Genomic DNA, 21,322 nt, shown 5'->3' with positions numbered 1-21,322 from the left:
AGGCACAATTCAAGGTGTTTAAAGCCCTAAACAACTTAGGCCCCAAATATGTGAAAGGCAACTCACTCCCTACAGACCCTCATATTTAGGGGCACATCCACGGGAGGAGGAGAGGGGGGAAAGTTCCATTGTCCAAGTGGAAATCCTTAGTGCTGCTCTGGATACAAGCCATTCACTACCAGTTCAAACCCCATGTGTATAAACGAGCATTTTGCCCTAATGTGCATTAATTTACATTTGTTTGCATTCATTTGCACCTGCCATTTTAATGCCCATTTGCAGTGTTTAGAGAGATCCTTTAGGAGCTGCTATGCATTGCATTTTTGTTTTAACCACCCTAAACAATTTGGTGTCATCAGCAAACTTGACCACCTCACTGCTCACCTCTAGCTCTACGTAATTTATGAGCAAGTTGGAAAAGCACAGGTCTCAATACAGATCATGGTTGCATGGATCCTGGCCTAAGATTTGCTGTACCAGCGTTATGTATTTTGAGTACACCATCAACTGGCTTTCAAATATATATGTCTAAAGATAGCAAGGTGACTTTCAGAAGTAAAAAAAAACACACACAGCAGATATCACCAACACTATTACAAGATTATAATTCAGGCCTAAACACTTTTAAAAGGAATGCATGAACCACAATTCTCAATATATATATATATATAGCCTCAACAGATTCAGCTGAAACATTCTTGTGCATGCTGTGTAACTTTAAATATCTTCATTGCCATAAACAAACATCCACCTCATGAAGGCAATCACACATTTTTGCTAGTCATTAATCAGCTATCTGATCAGAGAAGATAGCTAATAAATTATAGCAGCAGATTGATTATATTCATTCATCCGACACCAGTATACTGTACCGTATCTATGGTTACAGCTCAACTGCAGAGTGTGGATAAGCCTTATTTTGATTCCCAGCCTCAAAACAGACCAATCCACCTATATAACAGGGTCATTTTAAACAATACTTTAAAGGATCTTCTTTGCCATATTTCAGAAATTGAGGATTCACTGTTTTTATAGAGAAAACAGTGATTTAATTGTTTGGATCAGAGTGCCACTCACGGAAATAGGTAACTTAGTAGGTAGGCCCTTTACGTACATCAGAAAACTCCACAAACATCAGTTGCTGGCTTATATCTAACACCTACAATTTCAAAATAGGGACCCCCATGGAGGAGGACATGAGTGAAGGAAGGATACTTTGAGCAGTTGACACTCTAGACTCCCAAGAAGACACTTGCTACACTGAGAAAGGTAAGGACTGATACCCCACTGATTGCCAGACTGATGTGTCCATGACTACTAGCTAAAGCTATGTCAGAGCATTCAACTTGCTGCTGACACTGTCAACACTCGCAAAATGGACCAAGGATCAACAGTCAGGAAAACTGCATTGCTGAAAAGCTTGTTGGGAGGGATAATCACAGACCACAGCAAGCAGATGAAGCAATGTGCAGAGCACTATCAAGAACTGTACTTGCAGGGAAACATGGTCCTTGACACAGCAATCAACAGAATCCAGAGTCTGCCTGCCTTGGAAGAGCTGGATGTCCCCCCCTCCTTGATAAGCTGAAGAACGCCATCAACTCTCAGGCATGTGGTAAAGCCCCAGGACAGGACGGAATCCCAAGAGAAGTGCTGAAAGCTGGCTTCAATTCCTCCCTCATGACAAAATTCCTCCCTCTTGCATTGTTGGGAACCAAGGATCTCTGCAGCACCGAAGTGACCTCTCTGAGGTGGAAGTGTGGGCAGTGAGTATCGAGGTCCTGGGCTGCCCAGAAATGACCTCCCCCTCAGCCTCACTGATGTGGTCCATGGAAAGGAAAGCAATACATTTTGTGCCAGCTTGGCTGCAGAAGTTGCCAGAAAGAAGCATGCATATAAAACACAATACAAGACCAAAACGATGCAGGAAATTGGTGAAGTTGCCAAGAACTAGAGCAGGGGTGTCAAACTCAAATTCATCGGGGGCCGCATCAGCAGTTTGGTCACCCTCAAAGGGCCGGTTGTATCTGTAGGACTATGTGTCCACTCTTTATTATCATAAATTATTGTCACTGCATTCAATTATTACTCTTTTTTGTAATAATGTAGACAGTCCAGTAGGATGTTATGGTCGATTGTATCAAAGGCCGCTGAGAGATCCAGCAGAACTAGGAAACAAAGTTGTTACAAATAATGAGCCCTAATGAGACGATTGCTGCAATCCTATGTGCATTTACTTGAAACTCCTGTCGAAGAAAGTGAGGCTGGCTTCTGAGTAAACATACACGGCATGGGGCTGTAAATAAAATGTGTGTGTGTGTGTGTGTGTGTGTGAGAGAGAGAGAGAGAGAGAGAGAGAGAGAGAGCTCTGACAGGAAAGCATCAACATGCCTTGTGCACTCTCATTTTCCTTGGCTAATTCCCCTGCCGCCCCCCAATCTCGGGGTGCCATTGCATAGCGCAAAAGGCGAAAGAGCACGAGTGCGCTGCCTGCAACTGGATCTCCGGCTTCTTCCTTTCCTTCCCCGAGGCGGGAGGGAGAGATCAAGGCGGAGCTGCTGGCAGGGCGGAGAGCGAGCCGCCCAATTGTGTGACCGAGTGATGGAAGGGCTGCAAGGAGCCGCGTCCGATCTCCTCCCAGGAATGTGCCAGCAGGACTGACATGTGCCGGAAGGCAGGGAGAATCGCCCAGCGCCGCTGTGCGGGCGCGGAGTCCAACTTGTGGAGCTGAGATAGAGAGCCGGGCGCCAGATCGCCTTCCTTGCTTGGCTTGCTGCGAAATTGCAAAAGGAGGAGGAAGGCGGCGGTGGGGGGGCGGGGAGCGGAGGGGGTGCCAGGGAACACAGCCCCCTCCCATCACGGCCATCATCATCGCCGCCCCCACTTTACATTTATTTTAAGGGTGTTTGGAGTGTGCGCACGCGCCTCTCTCTCTCTTCCACTCACCCCCCCCCCCACCAGCCACCCCATATTCCCAAAGAACAACGTGATCACGGGCATCGTCGGTCCTGGAAAGGCTGGCTGTGCAAAGATGGAGAGGGAGGCAAAATGAAGAGGAAGGGAAGCCCCGGGCTGGTGAAATCCAGCGCGGAGGAGAAGAGGACGCCTCCCGCAGGGCGATTTTGCACGCCAGGGTCCAGCATCCCCGGAGAAGATCCAAGGCTGGAATAAAAAAGTTTCTCCGAGGAGAAAGACTCCCCCTCCGTGGCGCGGAGAGACCTGACCTTCCGCTAACTGTTTTGGAGCAGTGAGCGGGAGAGAGAAGCCAGCTGCCCGCCTCGCTTCGGCCCCCAACGACGAAGGCGCAAGTTGAGAGACGCGGGGACATTTGAAGAAGCAGCCACGTCCTTAAGAGCGATGGGGGGAGGCGAGTAGGGAGCCGCACCATGTAAACTTTCTTGTGTCAAAAGAAAACAACAAGCGAGAATAAAAGGTGAAGGCTGGTGGCCGCCGGCGGCTACACGGGCCACATTACGAGGTCTGGCGGGCCGGATTTGGCCCGCGGGCCTTGTGTTTGACACCCGTGAACTAGAGCATCAAGCCTATGCACCAGAAAAATATATGGAAGCATCAACAACATGTGCTGAATAAACTTTCAGGATGAAAATAAGGCAAACTGGGGTATCACATGTATAAGGGAACATTCTTAAGAAGTATGATAGAATGGGTGCTATGACCTCATGGAATGGCTACTGGGTAAGTCCTGGTTCCTCATTTGGAGTAGTCTTGCTTCAGCCTTCCTGGATTCAAACTGAGTATTAGTTTTAGGCTATTTTCTTGTAATGCATAAACCTGTTCAATCCTCACCCAGGCACAATATATGTTAAATTCAATATTTGCACCCTATATCTTGCATAAGATTTGGTTTCTTTCCTACCTCTCTGTGGTCACAAAAATGTAAACGGTAAGGAACAGATTCTGCTTTTAACACTGTAAAGCAAGTAGTTAGGGAAAACAGTGCCATGAATTATGTGCTGTCTAATCAATTTATATTAAGTTTCAATACTGTGATGCTATTTAGCTACACAAGGAATTTACTTAGATTTAGCCAGCTTAAAAGCCACATCATCTGGCTCCTCAGATGAAATTTTGGTCTGGGTAACTAAAAACAGCTTTAGGAAAATAACACTGGAAAAATGGATGGACTATTAAAAAACTAACAATGCTGTTTGCAAAACCAAGTAGCAACTGTATTTTGCCTCTTCTACATTGCAACACATGCAAGCAAATGGAGATTAAAGGCTCCCTTGCTAAAAATGAATTTAACAGACCAGAGGTGTCACTGCAAAATACAGATGAAGTACTTTCAAGGGTGTTGTGGGAGCTACAGATCTCTTACAGATAAGTATGTCGGCAAGCTGAGAATAATAATCCCTTGTAGATAGCTGGACCATGAATTCCTAATAATGCAACTGAATTTTAAAAAGACTGTAATTTTGTATGCATCCAGAGAAATGTAGCTTCATTTCACTGACTGCTTCAAAGCTTCTGATTTGAATTTAGTGCAAATACTATCCAGGGCATACAGAGTTTAACAATATAGAATTTTACATACAAGTAGGTGCAGAACGATCTTCTTTCCATAACCATTAATAAGGTACGTAATTCTATTCCAGTGGGTACATCTCTGAGCTGCCACAAATTTAATCTCTGTGGTCACTAAAAGAAGAAGAGGCTCTCAAAGATGCAAAATGAACTGGAGTGCTTGAGGAGGAGGAGGAGGAGGAGGAGGAGGAGGAGAAGGAGAAGAAGAAGAGGAGGAGGAGGAGTTTGGATTTGATATCCCGCCTTTCACTCCCCTTCAGGAGTCTCAAAGCGGCTAACATTCTCCTTTCCCTTCCTCCCCCATAACAAACACTCTGTGAGGTGAGTGGGGCTGAGAGACTTCAAAGAAGTGTGACTGGCCCAAGGTCACCCAGCAGCTGCATGTGGAGGAGCGGAGACGCGAACCCGGTTCCCCAGATTATGAGACTACCGCTCTTAACCACTACACCACACTGGCCTCCCCAACCACCAACTTGTAGTGTTGAACACAGGACACTACAGTGGGGCTAGGAAGAGAAGCAACAGGTTTGGGCTAGCAAACAAGCAAGCTGGCAGTCTGGATTTTAATGTGTGGAGACTCTGGGCATTCAGAACATATGTTCCTGTGCTTGTCAAAGGGAAAGTATTGAGACAATACATTGGTAAAAGAAAATTCTGTTTTTACAATCCCACAGGATTCTTTTATTTTGCTTCTAACATGGCTCCCTAGCCCAGGTCTTTCATTTGTGGGAACATCTCACCCCCCCCCCGCCAATCCTTGGTATGTACACGGATTAAGGTTAGTGTGCTAGATAGGGTAATTCCTTCACTCCATCTTCTAGGCTCCCTTTTCCCTCTCCACAAGGGAAAACACACATTTGGTTAGGAAATAAAGCTTTGACTTTTCTGATTTGCTTGTTTATCTTGGTATTATTATTAGTAGTAGCAGCAGCAGTATTATGATAAATTTATTATACTCTGCCCATCTGACTGGGTTGCTCTGGCCACTTTGGGCCGCTTCCAGCAAAATTACAGGAAAAACAAGCAGCAGCAGCAACATCATCAAACACTGAAAGCTTCCTGAAACAGGGATGCCTTCAGATGCCTACGAAAAACTATATAGCTGTCTAACTCTTTGACATCTGCCAGGTGGGCAGTCCACAGGGTAGAGGCGACTACCGAAAAGGTCTTCTGTCTGGTTCCCTGTAGTTTCACTTCTCACTGTGAGGGGCCCTTGTGGTCCCCTTTGCAAAGAAAGAAACCTGGCCGGGTGCATCTCAAGCCTGATCAGCTTGTCACACACACACACACAGAGAGAGAGAGAGAGAGAGAGAGAGAGAGAGAGAGAGAGAGAGAGAGAGAGAGAGCACGCGCGCAAGGTTGTTTCAAGTTCACTTTCCAGTTCTACCTCAAACTGGGTTGTGACAGCATGCCATGCCTGTAGTGGAAATGGCTACACTGGATCCAGCTAACAATGCACAGAGTGAAAAATTTGGGCCAATAATGACCTGCTAAATATAGATAAGGCATCAAGAAATATATGAGTGCATATCAGTACTTACATCCCCATACAGGAAGTTGTAGTGACATTTTAAGGAAATCTTGATGGAGCACAGAAAATAATAATTCAGCTTTCCAATTCAAACCCCTCCTGCATGCCTCTGTATTAAATCACAGGCAAGTTGCATATGGTACATTATTTGGGATCTTGTCTGTTGATGTTACACTGCTCCTATTTTGAAACATTACTTAAAGCTCTTCACTTTAAAAAAAAGCAATGGATTCCTGAGGTCACAAGGAAACATTTAGCATAACTGGCCGACCCCAGAGGTCCTCTAATCAAGGCAGTCAGGGGGAAGAAAAGACATAACCAGACTTAAAAACTCACTGGAGGCCAAAATATTGAATTTTTCTGGCTCTCCCCCAATGAAATGGAATAACAATATGATAAGAGGGAGGATACGACCGCACAGTGCTATTTTGTTAATGGGTGGGATCTAATTCCTGGCTGATAACATGTGGATACAATAGAAAAGATGATGAAAACTGCATAGAATAGATCACACAATCGCTTTATGAAAGTTAAAAAATGTATCTCATTCTCTTACCAGCGCATGCATCTATTAGAATGAAAAATCTCTAAAATCTCCAAATAATTTCTTTTGATTAGTATTAAAACTAATCATTTTCTTACAGACATTTAAAGAAAGCCAAACCTCACCATCTGCTCCTTCCTTTCCCAGTTAAATCTCTGCATTTTAATGCAGTGCTTTAATACGTAAGTGATAAAATTCTGCAACAAAGCAAGCACAAAGCTTCAAGCACAATTGGTATTCCTACATCTGGGGTTAGGCAGGGAGAACCACGTTTCTCTAATTAACAGGGGAGGATGTAAGACACTGTGCTGTTGACAACTATTATTACAGACAGGGTGACTCATACACAACGCCAATGTCATCCAACATTAAGAGACCCTAACATTCCGCAGGTATGGCAAGGTGAACAAAACACAGGCTTTCCAAACCAGCAAAGGTTATGCATACTGCCTGCATAAGAGACTACAATTGGAGTTATTTAAGGAACACCTCTGTTCTTCCTATGAGCATGACTGACTTGCTTCCTGATCTTTGAATTTGGGGGGGGGGGGAGGTCACCTGGTTGCATCCTCACCATTCATTCTTCCATACAGCTGTGGCATTTAGTATGCAAACTAAATTTAACTGGGACCTTCCTCCAAAAGGTCACCACATGGTATTCCATAAATCAGATGAGCTAATGCTATCTGCTGCTTTCACAGTGATGTTTTATGAAAAGAGCATTGCTGAAATCCATTAAGCTACAGAGCTGAATTGCACGGACCACCTACTAGGAAAATGGTAATAGGTATGAGATGAAGCCAGAAAACATTTTAAACACTGCATGTTAAGCTGTGGGGGTGGGGAGACTGTCTGGGTGCAGTGGTTAGGTGAGCTTTCCTAAGGAGGTGTATTAACCTCAACCAACTTTGAACTCAATAACAGAGAGACATGCAAAATATGCTCATGGCCAATGATAAAAAATACTTTTGAAAACAAAATGGAAATGGGCACCAGTATGCAGCTTTTGGCTTAAACAAAGAGAATTAAACAAAAACAAAAAGCCTACCTGTTTATTTTAAACAAGACAGGCAAAACAACATGTACTGGAAGTCTAAACTCAACCTTTTTATGGTGTCAGGAACTGCAATTTGCTGAGTGCAAGAGAAGATCAGGCTGGAATGGTTTAAATCATGGCAATGTATAAATCACTGAGGCAACTGATTTCAATTGGGAAACTCAATTTAAATAATTCTGAAATGCATATATTACTTGAAAGAACAATATCATGAATGTTGTTTGGTGCTATTAACCAGGGAAATGTAATTGTTTACCACTATCTGGAATTTATATAAAGCAAAATTACAAAACTCTGGCCATACAATCAACATTTATTAGCACTGCAGAATTCTATCTTCTGAGAGAACAGAGACAGATTTCTGGATCCTGTGAACACTTATTTGGATGCAAGTCCTATTAAGCAAAATGGGGATTGCCTCCAATTAAAAATGCATAGGATCAGACTGTAAACAAATGTCCAGACCTTTTCAGAAGCAATGACTGATAGTTAATGGGCAAGATAGTGTTTCTTAAATCACAGAATCGTAGAACAGTAGAGTTGGAAGAGTCATCTAGTCCAATCCTTGCAATGCAGGAATCTTTGACCCAATGTGGGGCTTGAACCCATGACCCCACTATCCAATGTAACAGAGTAGTTCCATGGTGTAGTATTTTGAGATGGTTTTTTATTGTCCTGTCGTGGTCTTTTTTTTTTTAAGATGTAACTCTGGGAACTTAAGGTGAAGGGCAGTTAAGAAATGTAATAAATTAATAACAATGTCTTAATTAGATAACAGGGACGGGGGTGGCGCTGTGGGTAAAACCTCAGTGCCTAGGACTTGCCGATTGCATGGTCGGCGGTTCGAATTCCCGCGGCGGAGTGCGCTCCCGTCGTTTGGTCCCAGCGCCTGCCAACCTAGCAGTTCGAAAGCACCCCCGGGTGCAAGTAGATAAATAGGGACCGCTTACCAGCGGGAAGGTAAACGGCGTTCCGTGTGCTGCGCTGGCTCGCCAGATGCAGCTTGTCACGCTGGCCACGTGACCCGGAAGTGTCTGCGGACAGCGCTGGCTCCCGGCCTATAGAGTGAGATGAGCGCACAACCCTAGAGTCTGGCAAGACTGGCCCGTACGGGCAGGGGTACCTTTACCTTTAATTAGATAACACAAAGTAGAAGTTCATTTATATGGGCTCCAAGGATAATCGTAATGAAGCTCAGTTTAGCAAAGTACAAGACAAAGGCTTGCCAGGCCAGGCCCACCATGAGGGGGGGGGGTAAAGCAACCACCTTGGTTGGCAGAAGCCCTTGTGGCTGCACCCCAGGGAGCACCCTGCCCACTCAACCTTGCCAGAAATCAGTGTTGATGCTGGCATTGCTTCTCCACCAGCAGGGCAGCAGCAGGGCGGCACTTCCTGTTTCACCTCAAGAGGCTCAAGGGGACATGCCGGCCTTGACAGCTGCAATCTTATCTATATTTACTTGGGAATAAGCTCTATTAAATGGATAGGATTGCACTGTGAATGTTTTAGAGTGCTTAACCACAGAAGTCACAGATTTCCCTCCCTCCGTGATCCTTGCATTTAGATATAGTGGTACCTCAGGTTACATACGCTTCAGTTTACAGACACTTCAGTTTACAGACTCGGCTAACCCAGAAATAGTTCCTCAGGTTAAGAACTTTGCTTCACGATGAGAACTGAAATCGTGCTCTGGCGGCACAGCGGCAGCAGGAGGCCCCATTAGCTAAAGTGGTGCTTCAGGTTAAGAACAGTTTCAGGTTAAGAATGGACCTCCGGAACGAATTAAGTTCTTAACCGGAGGTACCACTGTACTTTAGGGCAGGGATGGCCAACTCCCAAGAGACCGTGATCTACTTACAGAATTAAAAACTGGCAGTGATCTACGCCCATTTTTTGGGGAGTTCAGTTGTTGACCTTTTTTTAGGGAGGAGGAAAGCCTCGTTTTTAAGGGTTGGGAGGGGGGAGAGGAACAGCCACTCACCAACAAATCGTTGGGGAAAAGCAAACAGCCTCACTGAGGGGGTGGGGCCGGATTTGATTTTACCAACGCTAAGGAAAGGGACTCAGCGATCGACCGCGATCTACAAAAACCTCCTGGGCATCTACCAGTAGATCGTGGTGAACCTGTTGGACACCCGTGCTTTAGGTGACACTTCCAACAGCTTACATTTTAAGCCCCTGCCATTCCTAGGGTCTGCTGAAGGAGTTAAAGAAATGGGCTTGGGTGAAAGACTCTTGCTTTGCAGGGTGTTGGAGGAAATGATACGATTCCAACTCTATGATTTTATGAATATTGTAAGCCTAGAAACATGGCTCATTTACGAAGCCCTCCACTAAAAAATATTCATGTGCTTTTGCATCATTTTATCTTGTTTTCATCAATTTCCAGTGCAAACTATGAGATAAAAGATTCTGTGTACAAAAATAATATTTATTGGTTACCTCTATAGAATGCAGAGGGAACCAATTTAGCGATTGCTAAAAAAGCGTTTTAAATTAAGATCACTGTATTTTAAAATATAACATTCCATTCTTGTTTATCCATATGAGGATGTGATTACCACATAAAGTGAAAAGGGTTTATGACACTCACAGGATTTTAGGCCCCTCTGCTGAAATAAGACCACTTTTTATATTAGGAATACAGTCAACATAAAAACAAAGAGCTCAAAGTTTCATTCTGCCGAACACACATTTCCAATGAATCTTTTGAACTATTCAGTGATGATAAATTATACCGTAACTTGTTTTAATTGCCAACATTGCTTCTCTTTTGAAGAAACCACAAAAAAGTAACAGCTGCAGCTGATTAAAAAAAACCCCAAACTTGCTAGTCTAACGTTGCAAAATCTTAAGCTACTGGAATTCTCTTAGAACTATCCAGAATTTTATAGGAGCCAGAAGACAGCAAAACTATCTGTCAAGGAAGAACAACTGAATTTCTAGTTTTCATTTATTTGAGGATATGCAAGGGAAGCATGCTTTGGGGGGGGGGGGGCTGGAGACCACATAACACTGGTCTTGAAAGATCTACATTGGCTCCCAGTACGTTTACGAGCAAAATTCAAAGTGTTGGTGCTGACCTTTAAAAAGCCCTAAACGACCTTGGCCCAGTATAGCTGAAGGAGCGTCTCCACCCCCATCGTTCTGCCCGGACACTGAGGTCCAGCACTGAGGACCTTCTGGTGGTTCCCTCACTGCGAGAAGCAAAGCTACAGGGAACCAGGCAGAGGGCCTTCTCGGTAGTGGCACCCGCCCTGTGGAACACCCTCCCACCAGATGTCAAAGAGAACAACAACTACCAGACTTTTAGAAGACATCTGAAGGCAGCCCTGTTTAGGGCAGTTTTTAATGTGTGACATTTTAATGTATTTTAAATCTTTGTTGGAAGCTGCCCAGAGTGGCTGGGGAGACCCAGCCAAATGAGCGGGGTACAAATAATAATAATAATAATAATAATAATAATAATAATAATAATAATAATAATAATAATAATTGGAACCCCCAGTTTTCAGGAATGGCTTTTCTAATGGTGGGGTTTGCGACAGGCGAGAGGGCTGCAAGTCTTCTTTCTGATCCTGAGAGAGCAGCAATGGGTGGGAGACAGCACTCCAGCAGCAGGCATCCTGCTACAAACATCACCATCAACATCATCATTTATTTGTATGCCACCTTTCCACAGTTAAAACAATGCTCAAGGGCGGCTTACAATATGAAAAGCTTTACATAATTACAAATATAGCAAAGTAGTCATACAAATAAAACACATTAAAAACTACGTAACCAAACCGAACCATTTCCACTTAAAATTAAGATACAAACACATCACTAACAACCAATTAATTCAATTGAATCAGATGTTCAAGAAATGCTTCTCGGGAAGAATTTTGGCCAGATTCACTACGATAGTGACTGGACAGCCACACTTATTCTTAACCAAATAAGCGGCAAATCGTTGCTCCCCTTTTTGCCCCCTGTACAAAAGTGATAATTATTGTAGAAAATGACACTTAAAGAGACCACTTTTAGTAATGAGTTGCCATATGACACAAGCTACCACAACCACATTTGTGTTTGATTAAGGGGGGGAAATAGTCTTGGGTGACCTTTCAGTCTTAAAGACAGACAGCCCTACCCATTAGAATACCAGTTTGCTTGCTAAGCAATTTTTAAAGGCACCTTTAGTATGACACACCACTTGCCTCCTTAATAGGAAAATTGTTTAGCTGTGAATGAAACACATACAAGAAATCCTAAATAGGTAAATTTCCATGATTCAGCAGCAAAGAAAATATGAAACTATTGAATGCTAACAGGCACAATAACTGCATTATAAAAGCAAAGATATGATTATGTGGGAACAGTGTTGGCTGCATGAGATTCTTGTGTAATAATCATACAGATCAAAACTTGTATCTGCTTGTAATTCCCACGAAGATAGGCAATGACAGATTTCTGACAGGTAACTAAAACTACAGCTTTATCACTTTAGGCAGCCTGAAAAGTAACAAATCAACAAATTCCTTAACATGGCTTAGAATGAGACTTCAATATTAAAAAAAAAAAAAACTTGCCTTAAAATCCTTAGCCCGGTTCAAGAAAATAGCATGTGTACACCAAAATATAGGAAATATATTTTCATAAAAATATTAATCTGTCAGCATTTTTTGGATTTTGCATTAAACATTGCAGAAACCTTACTAGCGATATCAACTATTGCTCAATCCTGTATGTTCACCCAGAAATTCCACAGAGCTTGATGGAACTTTTTTCCTAAGTAAATGTCCATAGGCCTGCAGCTGTAATCAGTAAAAATACTTCAGCAGTCTTTCAAAATATATTTTTGACATTTCAGTTTGTTCTCTACACTTCTAATATCTTTTGATCTTCCTGAACATTTTGTCCTTGTGCTTGCTACCAGTAGCTATTTGGCCAATACTGTACAGAGGCAGAACATCATCTGCCACAATCTAATAATGGTGATCCAAGCAGAAACAGGTTTCTATCCCTGGGTATCCTTCACCAAGACTGCAAAAAAGCTGCAGCTCTAAATAGCCTACAGAAAATGTTTGTTCGCTGCATTTAGAAATAACTAAAGTATGCAAGTAATTCAAGTGTTATGAAAAGCCCTGAATATTTATATTGCTTCTTTATTTAAAAAAAGAAGAAAGCACTTCAAATAGCAAGAGTAGAAAATTGGAAGAGAGATTTAACTATATGCCAAAAAACCCTCTTACCTGAGTCTGTTTCATAGCCCGTTCTACTCGACGAATGCTTCCCCTCTCAAGCTTTGTTCGGAGAAGCAGAGCAGAAGTTTGAATTGCCCAGAATTTTGGTTGTGAAAGCAGATACTGGGAAAAAGGAAAGAAAAAGGACAAAGCATTTATTTTTACTGAGTGGAAGATGAGAAATCTTACTGCGTGGTACCCCAGGACACTTGAGTTACAGTAGGTAGTCAACTATAACCAATATCTGACAATTAATATGACTCTTGATATCTAACTAGTGATTCAAAGATCTGTACCAATACAACAAAGTCAGCATTAATTTATTGTAGCATTGTAACTACATACTGGAGATTATTTGTTGTGTATTATGTCGCTGGTATCAATGCATTTCAAAATAGCATTTCATGCATTTATGTGGCACAAAAGGAACCATTAAATGACTGTACTCTTTCTTAGTAGAAGATAATTTGCCATTTTTAGCTGAGTAAGGCTAATTGCTTAAATTGCAGGTAGAAAAAAAATAGCAAAAAAGAGGTAACATTTCCATTTGCCACTGAAGGAAACCATCAAATGCTAAACAAAAGGCTGTATCAAATTTGAATGGTTTGGATCTAACAGCACTATGTGCAAGCATAAATGTACTTCCACTCATATAAGGTACCCCCTTCCAGAGGTTCCCCACTGTGCCATACCCTACACCAGAGCTTTCCAAACTGTGTGTCGTGACACGTTAGTGTGTTGGCTACAGTATATAGGTGTGTTGCACAAACGCTCACTGTGAAGAAGAAGAGAGAAGAGTTTGGATTTGATATCCCGCTTTATCACTACCCGAAGAAGTCTCAAAGCGGCTCACATTCTCCTTTCCCTTCCTCCCCCACAACAAACACTCTGTGAGGTGAGTGGGGCTGAGAGACTTCAGAGAAGTGTGACTGGCCCAAGGTCACCCAGCAGCTGCATGTGGAGGAGCGGAGAAGCGAACCCGGTTCACAAGATTACGAGTCTACCACTCTTAACCACTACACCACACTGGCTCTCGTGTGCTCCTGTCGGAACTGGAAAGGGGTTAGTTTAACCTCCGGTTTGCTAGTAAAACTGAATTACTGTGTCGTGAAATGATGCATGTCTAAAAAGCGTGTCACCAACATGAAGCTTGGAAAGCTCTGGCCTACAGTATTCAGGGGCTGCACTGATGAGGAAAGGGAGGAAAACTTTACTGTGGAACTGCAGTTCAGCTTGCACGTCTCAGGATCCAAGCCAATTATTCGAGACATACTTCTGTGTCCACACAATTCTTGACTTCAAAAGCTAATAAGAGATTGTTTCAATGGCCCAGTTACGTGGAAGCATTTCTTTCACTGGCTGCTATCTTGACAATGTGGTGAAGCGACCATCATAAATGAGAGTTGCCGGGCGATGAAAATTTGAAATGCTATTGAATAATCCTTGCAACCACGGCAGTACTAGCATCACTATTGTATGATTGTCCCAGACCCAGTATTTAATGGACTGCAGTTACCTAAAGCAGCTCAAGACTTTTTACACACTGTTGGTTTTATTCTGCTAATTTTACAGTTAAGAGGCGTTTTTAAGAGTTATGGAGCATGACGCTTTATTGCCTTGCCTCCAATATCTTGATGCACTGGATAGGAAGGCCTTGAACAATTATTTCAACCAGGAAACTTTTCAAAGGGGGAGAATATCTGGTCAGACTTTGAAATTGGTTACTGTATCTAATGATCTTTGCTAGACACGACACAGAAGGAAGGGAAGAGGATAGCAGCAAAATGGATTGACTTTAGTAATAGAATGACAACATGAGTGAATGCGTAAATGGCAGGAGCACAAGCACAGCTACTAAAAGCCAAACAAGCTGAAGAACGGGCTATGAGTCATTATGGCACTTGATGAAGAAGACATCTCCATGAGCAAGTACCAAGCACCTATATTGTAGATAGAATCCCAAAGCTAAATCCACCAAACATGAGAAGACCATTCTGCAATCATCAGCACGCTCTGCTGCTCGACTGTTCTTACAGCCTAAAAGATTTTTCTTTTTATATATCTTTCTATTACCTCTTAGTTATTGTCTATAATGCAATCTTTTTAACTACTGGGCAACTCTGGTTCTTAGTTTTGTCCTGTAAGTCTCTTTTCTATTGCATTCTCAAACTTTTAGTATCTAAGCTTTTGCCGACAACGATTTTAGAATATGGTAGCCAGAGCCAAACACAATACTCTTTGTTTTTTGTTAGGTTTTAAAAAAAACAAACACACATTTCTAAAGTATACAGTACAATGGAACTTTCCCTCCCTCTGTTCCCTTGTGCACTGCTCACACCTCTCCAATCTTCTCTGGAGGGTTGTAGAGAACCCAAAGCAGATCTGGCAGAATGCAGGGACACACAAGGAGAGAGATGGGGGGGAAGTCAAATTGCATGAGTGGAGAGATTAGAGGGGCCCTACCTGCTTACCCTTTTCCAACAGCCACCTTAGTACCCTTTTATAGAATGCTGCAGCCGAGCTATGATTTGGCTAGTTTGGGGTAGTTTGGGGGATGGGGCTACCTTTCCCCTACCATAATTCAAGCACTGCCTATAGCCCCATATAAAGTGGGGCTTCTGGAAACACTGAGAAGCAGAAAGGGTCACCTGTCCCATTTCCAAGTACATTCCGTCCCAACACACGAATCACTTATAGATACTGCTATGTTTCTCCAAATCATGAAATGCAAATCCATTATTGCTGTATTCAGATTGTTCACATCCCATCAGTCCAGCAAAGCATCGCAGAATGGATCACAAAATGTAGTCCAGGAAAACAATAATACAGGGTCCCAGTCATATTTGTCCAAATGGTTCTCGATGTCTTATCAAAACTGTATTAAAATCCACTGGGGAGTGCCTGACAGACACTTGCGTGATAACCCCTTGCAATCAACCAAAATGCATATGCTGGACCCAGATGGATGTCGCAGCAACATACACAATGCACTACAGCTGACATCTTTTGACTGATTTGGCACCTATGGGCAGCCTCTTTCCAGCTACTTTGCTCCTCGTGTCATGTGAATGGCAAAACAAGCTAAGATTCAAAAGAAGCCAAAATGTGAAACCATTGTTTGATGGCTTCCTATCTTGGCTTGTTTGGAAACAATTAACCAGTTTTTGAATTTGTAGAATGGGAAGCCATGGTTAACTGTTGGATCCTTTTTCTGCAATGCACTGCTGCTTATGCAGTGGGAAAAGCCAACAAGAAAGGAGTGGCCAGTGTGTGTCCAGTGGGATTATCAACTTCCTCACATTCTAGCGGCAGTCTTACAAACCATGCCACACGTTTGTTTTGAAACTGCCCTCAGTTTTAAAAGATGGGTTGCCACATGTGATGGGAAACTGCTGTATCAGAAACACATCCGAGAAATTGGTTTATGTAGCTGCTTTGATCCAGGCTGACATACTTAACTGTGCCCAGTATCTTAGCTTCGAAAGCTGCATTTGATAATTTACTTTAGAACAGGTAGCTTTAGATAGCATTTAGAAGAAAGGCATCTAAGTGTTTTAAAACATTCAAGTGCCTTGGAGTGTAATATTCTACATCAGGGTAGCCACTGTGGTGCCCTCCAGAATGGTGAGCTATAATGGGACATGTAGCCTAACAACACCGGGGGGGGGCACCTTGTTGGCTATCCTCATTTCATATATAAAATTCATACTTAGTAATGCCAACATTTTTGCTTTTGCCTACATCTTTTAGTGCAGATTATTCTTGATAGTTTCAATAGCCTCTAGGATTTTTCTTGCAATACCTTTTATAACAGAGACTTACATCCTGTTCATGGGCAGCGTTAGGAGATGAACAAGCTATTGTGGTATAGCTGGCATCAACTATTCTTGGTTTTAATTTGCTGCAAAGCAGTGCCAAAGTTTTACAGCCAAGACCATGGAAATTTCTTCAAACTCCTACAGCTCTTATTGGGAATCTTAATTCATTTTTGACAGGGTTTCAATACACATTTCAGTTCTGGAATATGTTTTTCATCAGAAGAGACTTGCAATTAATCTTTTTTTCATGCGAGGAAAATGAGTCCGTTCACTATTTTGTTTAAAGAATTGGTTTTCAATAATGAGTGAAGGCTAAAGCTACACAAGGCGTGGATTCCATTTGCACTTCAAGTGGAGCTGAGCCATTTTACCAACATGCACCTTACTCCAAACGTATCATTTATTCTGTGTTAGGCTGAAAGCCACTTTAGCCATGTTTGACTGCAACACTGTCTTCCCACCCCAACTAGATGTTTAGATTGGACCAGCTCCTGAAACCAAGCAAGCGCAGCCTTCCATACCACATCATAGTGCATCAGTATGTATTTCTGAAGGCCCAATCTCAACAGCAATAAATCAGGAATTTGGATTTCTATGAAAAGGGTTTAACTTTTCAATGCCGGAGTTCAAGGATTTTCATAGACAATAGCTAACAGTACAACAGGAATTCCTAAATGAATGCAGTGCATGCTAATATTGTACTTAATCCCTGGGGAATACGGAGTTGGAAATGAAGAGGTCTTCGAGCGAGTCATTTAGAAAGAAAATGTGTGAATTAATTTCTGTCTTACACCTTTTAAAAACAGTTTTAACATTTCTCTAATATTAAATAGACTGTTCTAATGTTATTTGTTTTAGACAGTGAACTGGAACAAAGCATGTATTATTTCAAGAAGGTCAGCCATGCTTCAGATTTAATCAGTACTTGCAATATTTCAGTGCAAGCCATTGCTCCTTTTTAAATTTTAAAAAATTACTCCACCCCCCTTCCCCACTAGCTGGTCTGCCATTGCCAGGCACCCAGAACACCAAACAAGTCAGAGCCAACACAAATTGAGACTTGTGTCAAATACTTGCCCTGGGGGTGTTCCTGCAACTTCAGAGTTAGGAGGAGGCCTAGGAATCATGCGGGCCAGAGGCTCTCTTGGTACTCACCATGGTGAGCAAAACTGTGGATCCCCCGTGTATGAACAAATCCATTCTCCCAGTACACCAAAATCATTTGCCCAACAAAACTTAATAAAAAGGGAAGTTGATAGACTACATATGTAAAAGTTCTTTAAAAGTGTTTCCTCAGGCCTCTCCAGTATACATGAGCCACCAATAATCAAGTGGAAAAAAGAATTATCTTAAGAAAAATTCCTAAGATGTCATTTGAAACTTCAGTTTTAAGACAGAACATAAAAGCACCTCTTATGGTTACACCAGAGACTGGGGCAAACCAGGATGAAAGGTTGGAAAAGTGAGACATTTTAAAGAACGAACTGTTTCAGCATTCTAAAACACTATGCCAGATCAAACAGCACTCTGTTGTAATCCTGTTTTCATGCTATAAAGAAGTCAAAGTCTTTCCTGACCAAATGACTCACAGAAGATACAGCTGCCCAAAGACAAACGAGACGGAGAAGATCTTTAGGTACACACCAGGCCAGTTGTCTACCAGGCTGCCAGAGAAAATAGTGACATAGGGAAAGAAAGCGTGAAGAAACAAGAGCGCTTTGTCAGGGGAAGCCTAATTTCACACACAGTACCAGCATTTTACATTGCTAAGGTTTCGGGAATAGAAGACCGCCACAAATTAACTGGCGTGACATAAAAGCACAAAGATAGAATGGAGAGAGAAAAAGTTTAACAGAAGGGAGAAAGGACAGCCGATGTTTTCATGTGAGATCTTCACCAAGCTCATTTCATTAGAATTATTTGTATTATAACACCTGTAGAGAGGGGACAGAACGCTTCTCCAAATAATGTTGCCTAACCTATAACCTCTGTAGTGGTGCTTTTACAATCTTCTAGTCAAGACAAATGGGTTTGAACATATAGGTTATTCTTAGCAGGTGTACAAAAAGTGAACTGCATTGGGGAAGGCACATTCAGTAACAGCAATCAGTAGTACTCATGTCACAGCCACTGGCGGTTGGCGAGTTTGGGACTCCACCTCACAGGAGCAAATCAGCTCTTTGAAAGGCTTCAGTCTGGAGCAATTCATAACACTGAAGAGCTGTTAGGTAAGGCAGGAAGCAAGAAAGGACACTGGGCTCAGCTAGGCAGTTCTCTGCTAAACTCCCATTAGAACCAGAGATGTGGCTTGTGCCAGTGGCGTAGCGTGGGTTGTCAGCACCCGGGGCAAGGCAAGTAATTTGCGCCCCCTAACCTGTGGATTTGTGCCCCCTAACCCTAACCCCCAGATGTTGCGCCCGGTGCAGCTGCCCCCCCTGCACCCCCCACGCTACGCCACTGGCTTGTGCTGTTTGTTCTGATGTGCCACCAGGACACAAGATGGGCTTCCTTCCTCCTGCCTTGCATTACAGCCGATTGGCAAACACCAGCCCTATTCTGGCATTACTCACCATGGGTACAAGCAGGGCTTCAAGGCTATGCTTTTATTTAGCCTGCCCAAATTATCACCCAGTTCTTCCCAGATCCTCTTGTGTTTGATACCCGAGGATGCTACCCCCACAATTAGAAACCCCTGGGAAATCAGGGTGTCTCTGCTGTAAACATTCACCTGGAGAGGGAAGGGGAATCCCAGCAACATCAGGGGCAAAACCAAGCATACAACTCAGTGGCCTCTGTTTAAATAGCACTGATGAGAGATGATAGTTCTGTTCTACACCTGTCAGTGCTGCAAGTTCAAAAAACTATCAGTGTGTTCCTGGATGGGAACCAAGACGGTATGCACAGTGTTACTTAAAAAGAAGAGATTTTGTGCCCATAGAAATTAGATTTACCTGCATTTGAATTTATTCATTTTGTATTTATACAAAGGATAGAAAGGTGCCTGTCTAGATACGGAAGATGTCCTACTCACTGAAAGGCTGTTTCATATCTTATGCTAGAGCCTTTTGTAAGCAAATATGTTCTTCTATTTGCAAAACCTCCCCACCAAACAGAAGCATGGAAACTGATATTAGCTGATATTTTCCTTCTTTTCATGTTTCTTTGAAGCCAACCCACTTTTTAAAAAAATTAACAACACACCCCTGTTAATTCACCCTATATAATACAATAGTTGCTAAGAGAGATTCTTTAAAAATGGAGTCTCTGGGGAAATTATGAAATGTATCCAGACTAGAGGAGGTGCAGAGGTGAGAAAAAGTATGTATGGATCTTTTTCCTTCCCATATGTCAACAGGATTTGAACACTTATGAAAAATAAGGATCAACGAAGTGGAATGCAGAGCTGTTTTCACCATCTGGTTCACCTTTGAACCAGACAATATTCTATCAGTTTTGACAGCTCTCTCGTCCCCTTGATCTTACCCCTTTTAATACCGTTATCTGATTTTTAAAATGTTTTCCTATGTTTCACCAAGCAAGTGGAGGCAAGCAGCAGAAACAGAACATAAAGACAAAAAGTTTAAACTGCAATACTATTAAAAGTCTCCCGTATAAATTAGAAATATTTGAACAAAGAACACGGGCTAGTGTTCTAGCCCAAATTTATATACTTTGGAGAAAAACAGTGACTTGCTCTATATACTTTTAAGATATTAAAATTGAGTTTATCAAAAGCACAATTGTTTTCATCGCTGGGTCCTCAAGCATGGCCAAATGTAATAAAATGAGAAGGACAAACTGATTTAAGTTTATTTCTATATAAGTTGACAATATAAAAATAGATATAAGATCAGCATTACAAATGTATTTATGCTTCAATTGTTTTAAAAATTATTTCCTTAAAAACTGCTCTTAATGGTTTCCAAGGGCATTAATCCATTCATATTAAGGCGCCAGTTTCAATCTCAAAAGAACTGATAAAAGCTCAGTAGGGCAGATTTATCTTTAAAAACAGAATTATATGGAAAATTTCAGACTGTTTTAGAAACTGTATGTAATTTGATTTTTCATTAAAAACCAATTTTGACTCTGGCTTTGTTCCTCAATTGCCCTCACAATGTTCTGCTTTCAGCATATGCTAAAGACGTTTGTATCGGTCATTGTGAAAAGTACTAAACTGCATCCTGTGTCCTTTATATGCCATCTTCTATTGCACATTTTATCCTTTAGATAATACTTTGGAATTTTTAAATGTTGAGAGGTTTACAAGAACTCTAAACAAAAAATAATTAAACAAACACACTTGAGGAAGATCCTATGGACCAGCAGAGCTCTTTGTGCTGTGAAGTAAAATGCTTGTTCCAATTTACCCCATACAACCCAGCATGCTGTTTTGAAAAGGTCTTTCCAATCCCTCACAGCAGATTTTTAGGCAGCGCTGAGTGGCAGCCGGGGGGGGGGGGGGGCGGGGGCGGGGGGGAGTCTGTAATGAGCAACTATCCGCGAAACAAGAATCCTTACAAGCTCTTCCACATCACAGATAGAGTTGCTTTTGAAGCTCAAGGAATTTCAAGAGCAATTTGTGGCAGAGATTCTGCT

General features: G+C 42.2%; 1 protein-coding gene across 2 annotated transcripts in view; it reads right to left on the bottom strand.

Annotated features, from left to right (window-relative positions):
* The window catches only part of TTC27 (tetratricopeptide repeat domain 27), an 88,987-nt gene that overhangs the window by 39,952 nt on the left and 27,713 nt on the right, over nt 1–21,322 (bottom strand). For both annotated transcript variants that reach the window (XR_014545664.1, XM_083604267.1), the window contains exon 10: nt 12,915–13,028. Coding sequence is in view for 1 of the 2 variants with exons in the window: in XM_083604267.1 (XP_083460393.1) it covers nt 12,915–13,028 (114 nt within the window). In the remaining variant the exon portion in view is untranslated. The remainder of the gene's footprint in view (nt 1–12,914; nt 13,029–21,322) is intronic.

The sequence above is a fragment of the Podarcis filfolensis genome, assembly GCF_964270895.1.
Source record: "Podarcis filfolensis genome assembly, chromosome: 3".
Classification (NCBI taxonomy): domain Eukaryota; kingdom Metazoa; phylum Chordata; class Lepidosauria; order Squamata; family Lacertidae; genus Podarcis; species Podarcis filfolensis.
Note: the sequence above shows the minus strand (reverse complement) of the source record. Positions and strands in the feature narration are given on the sequence as shown.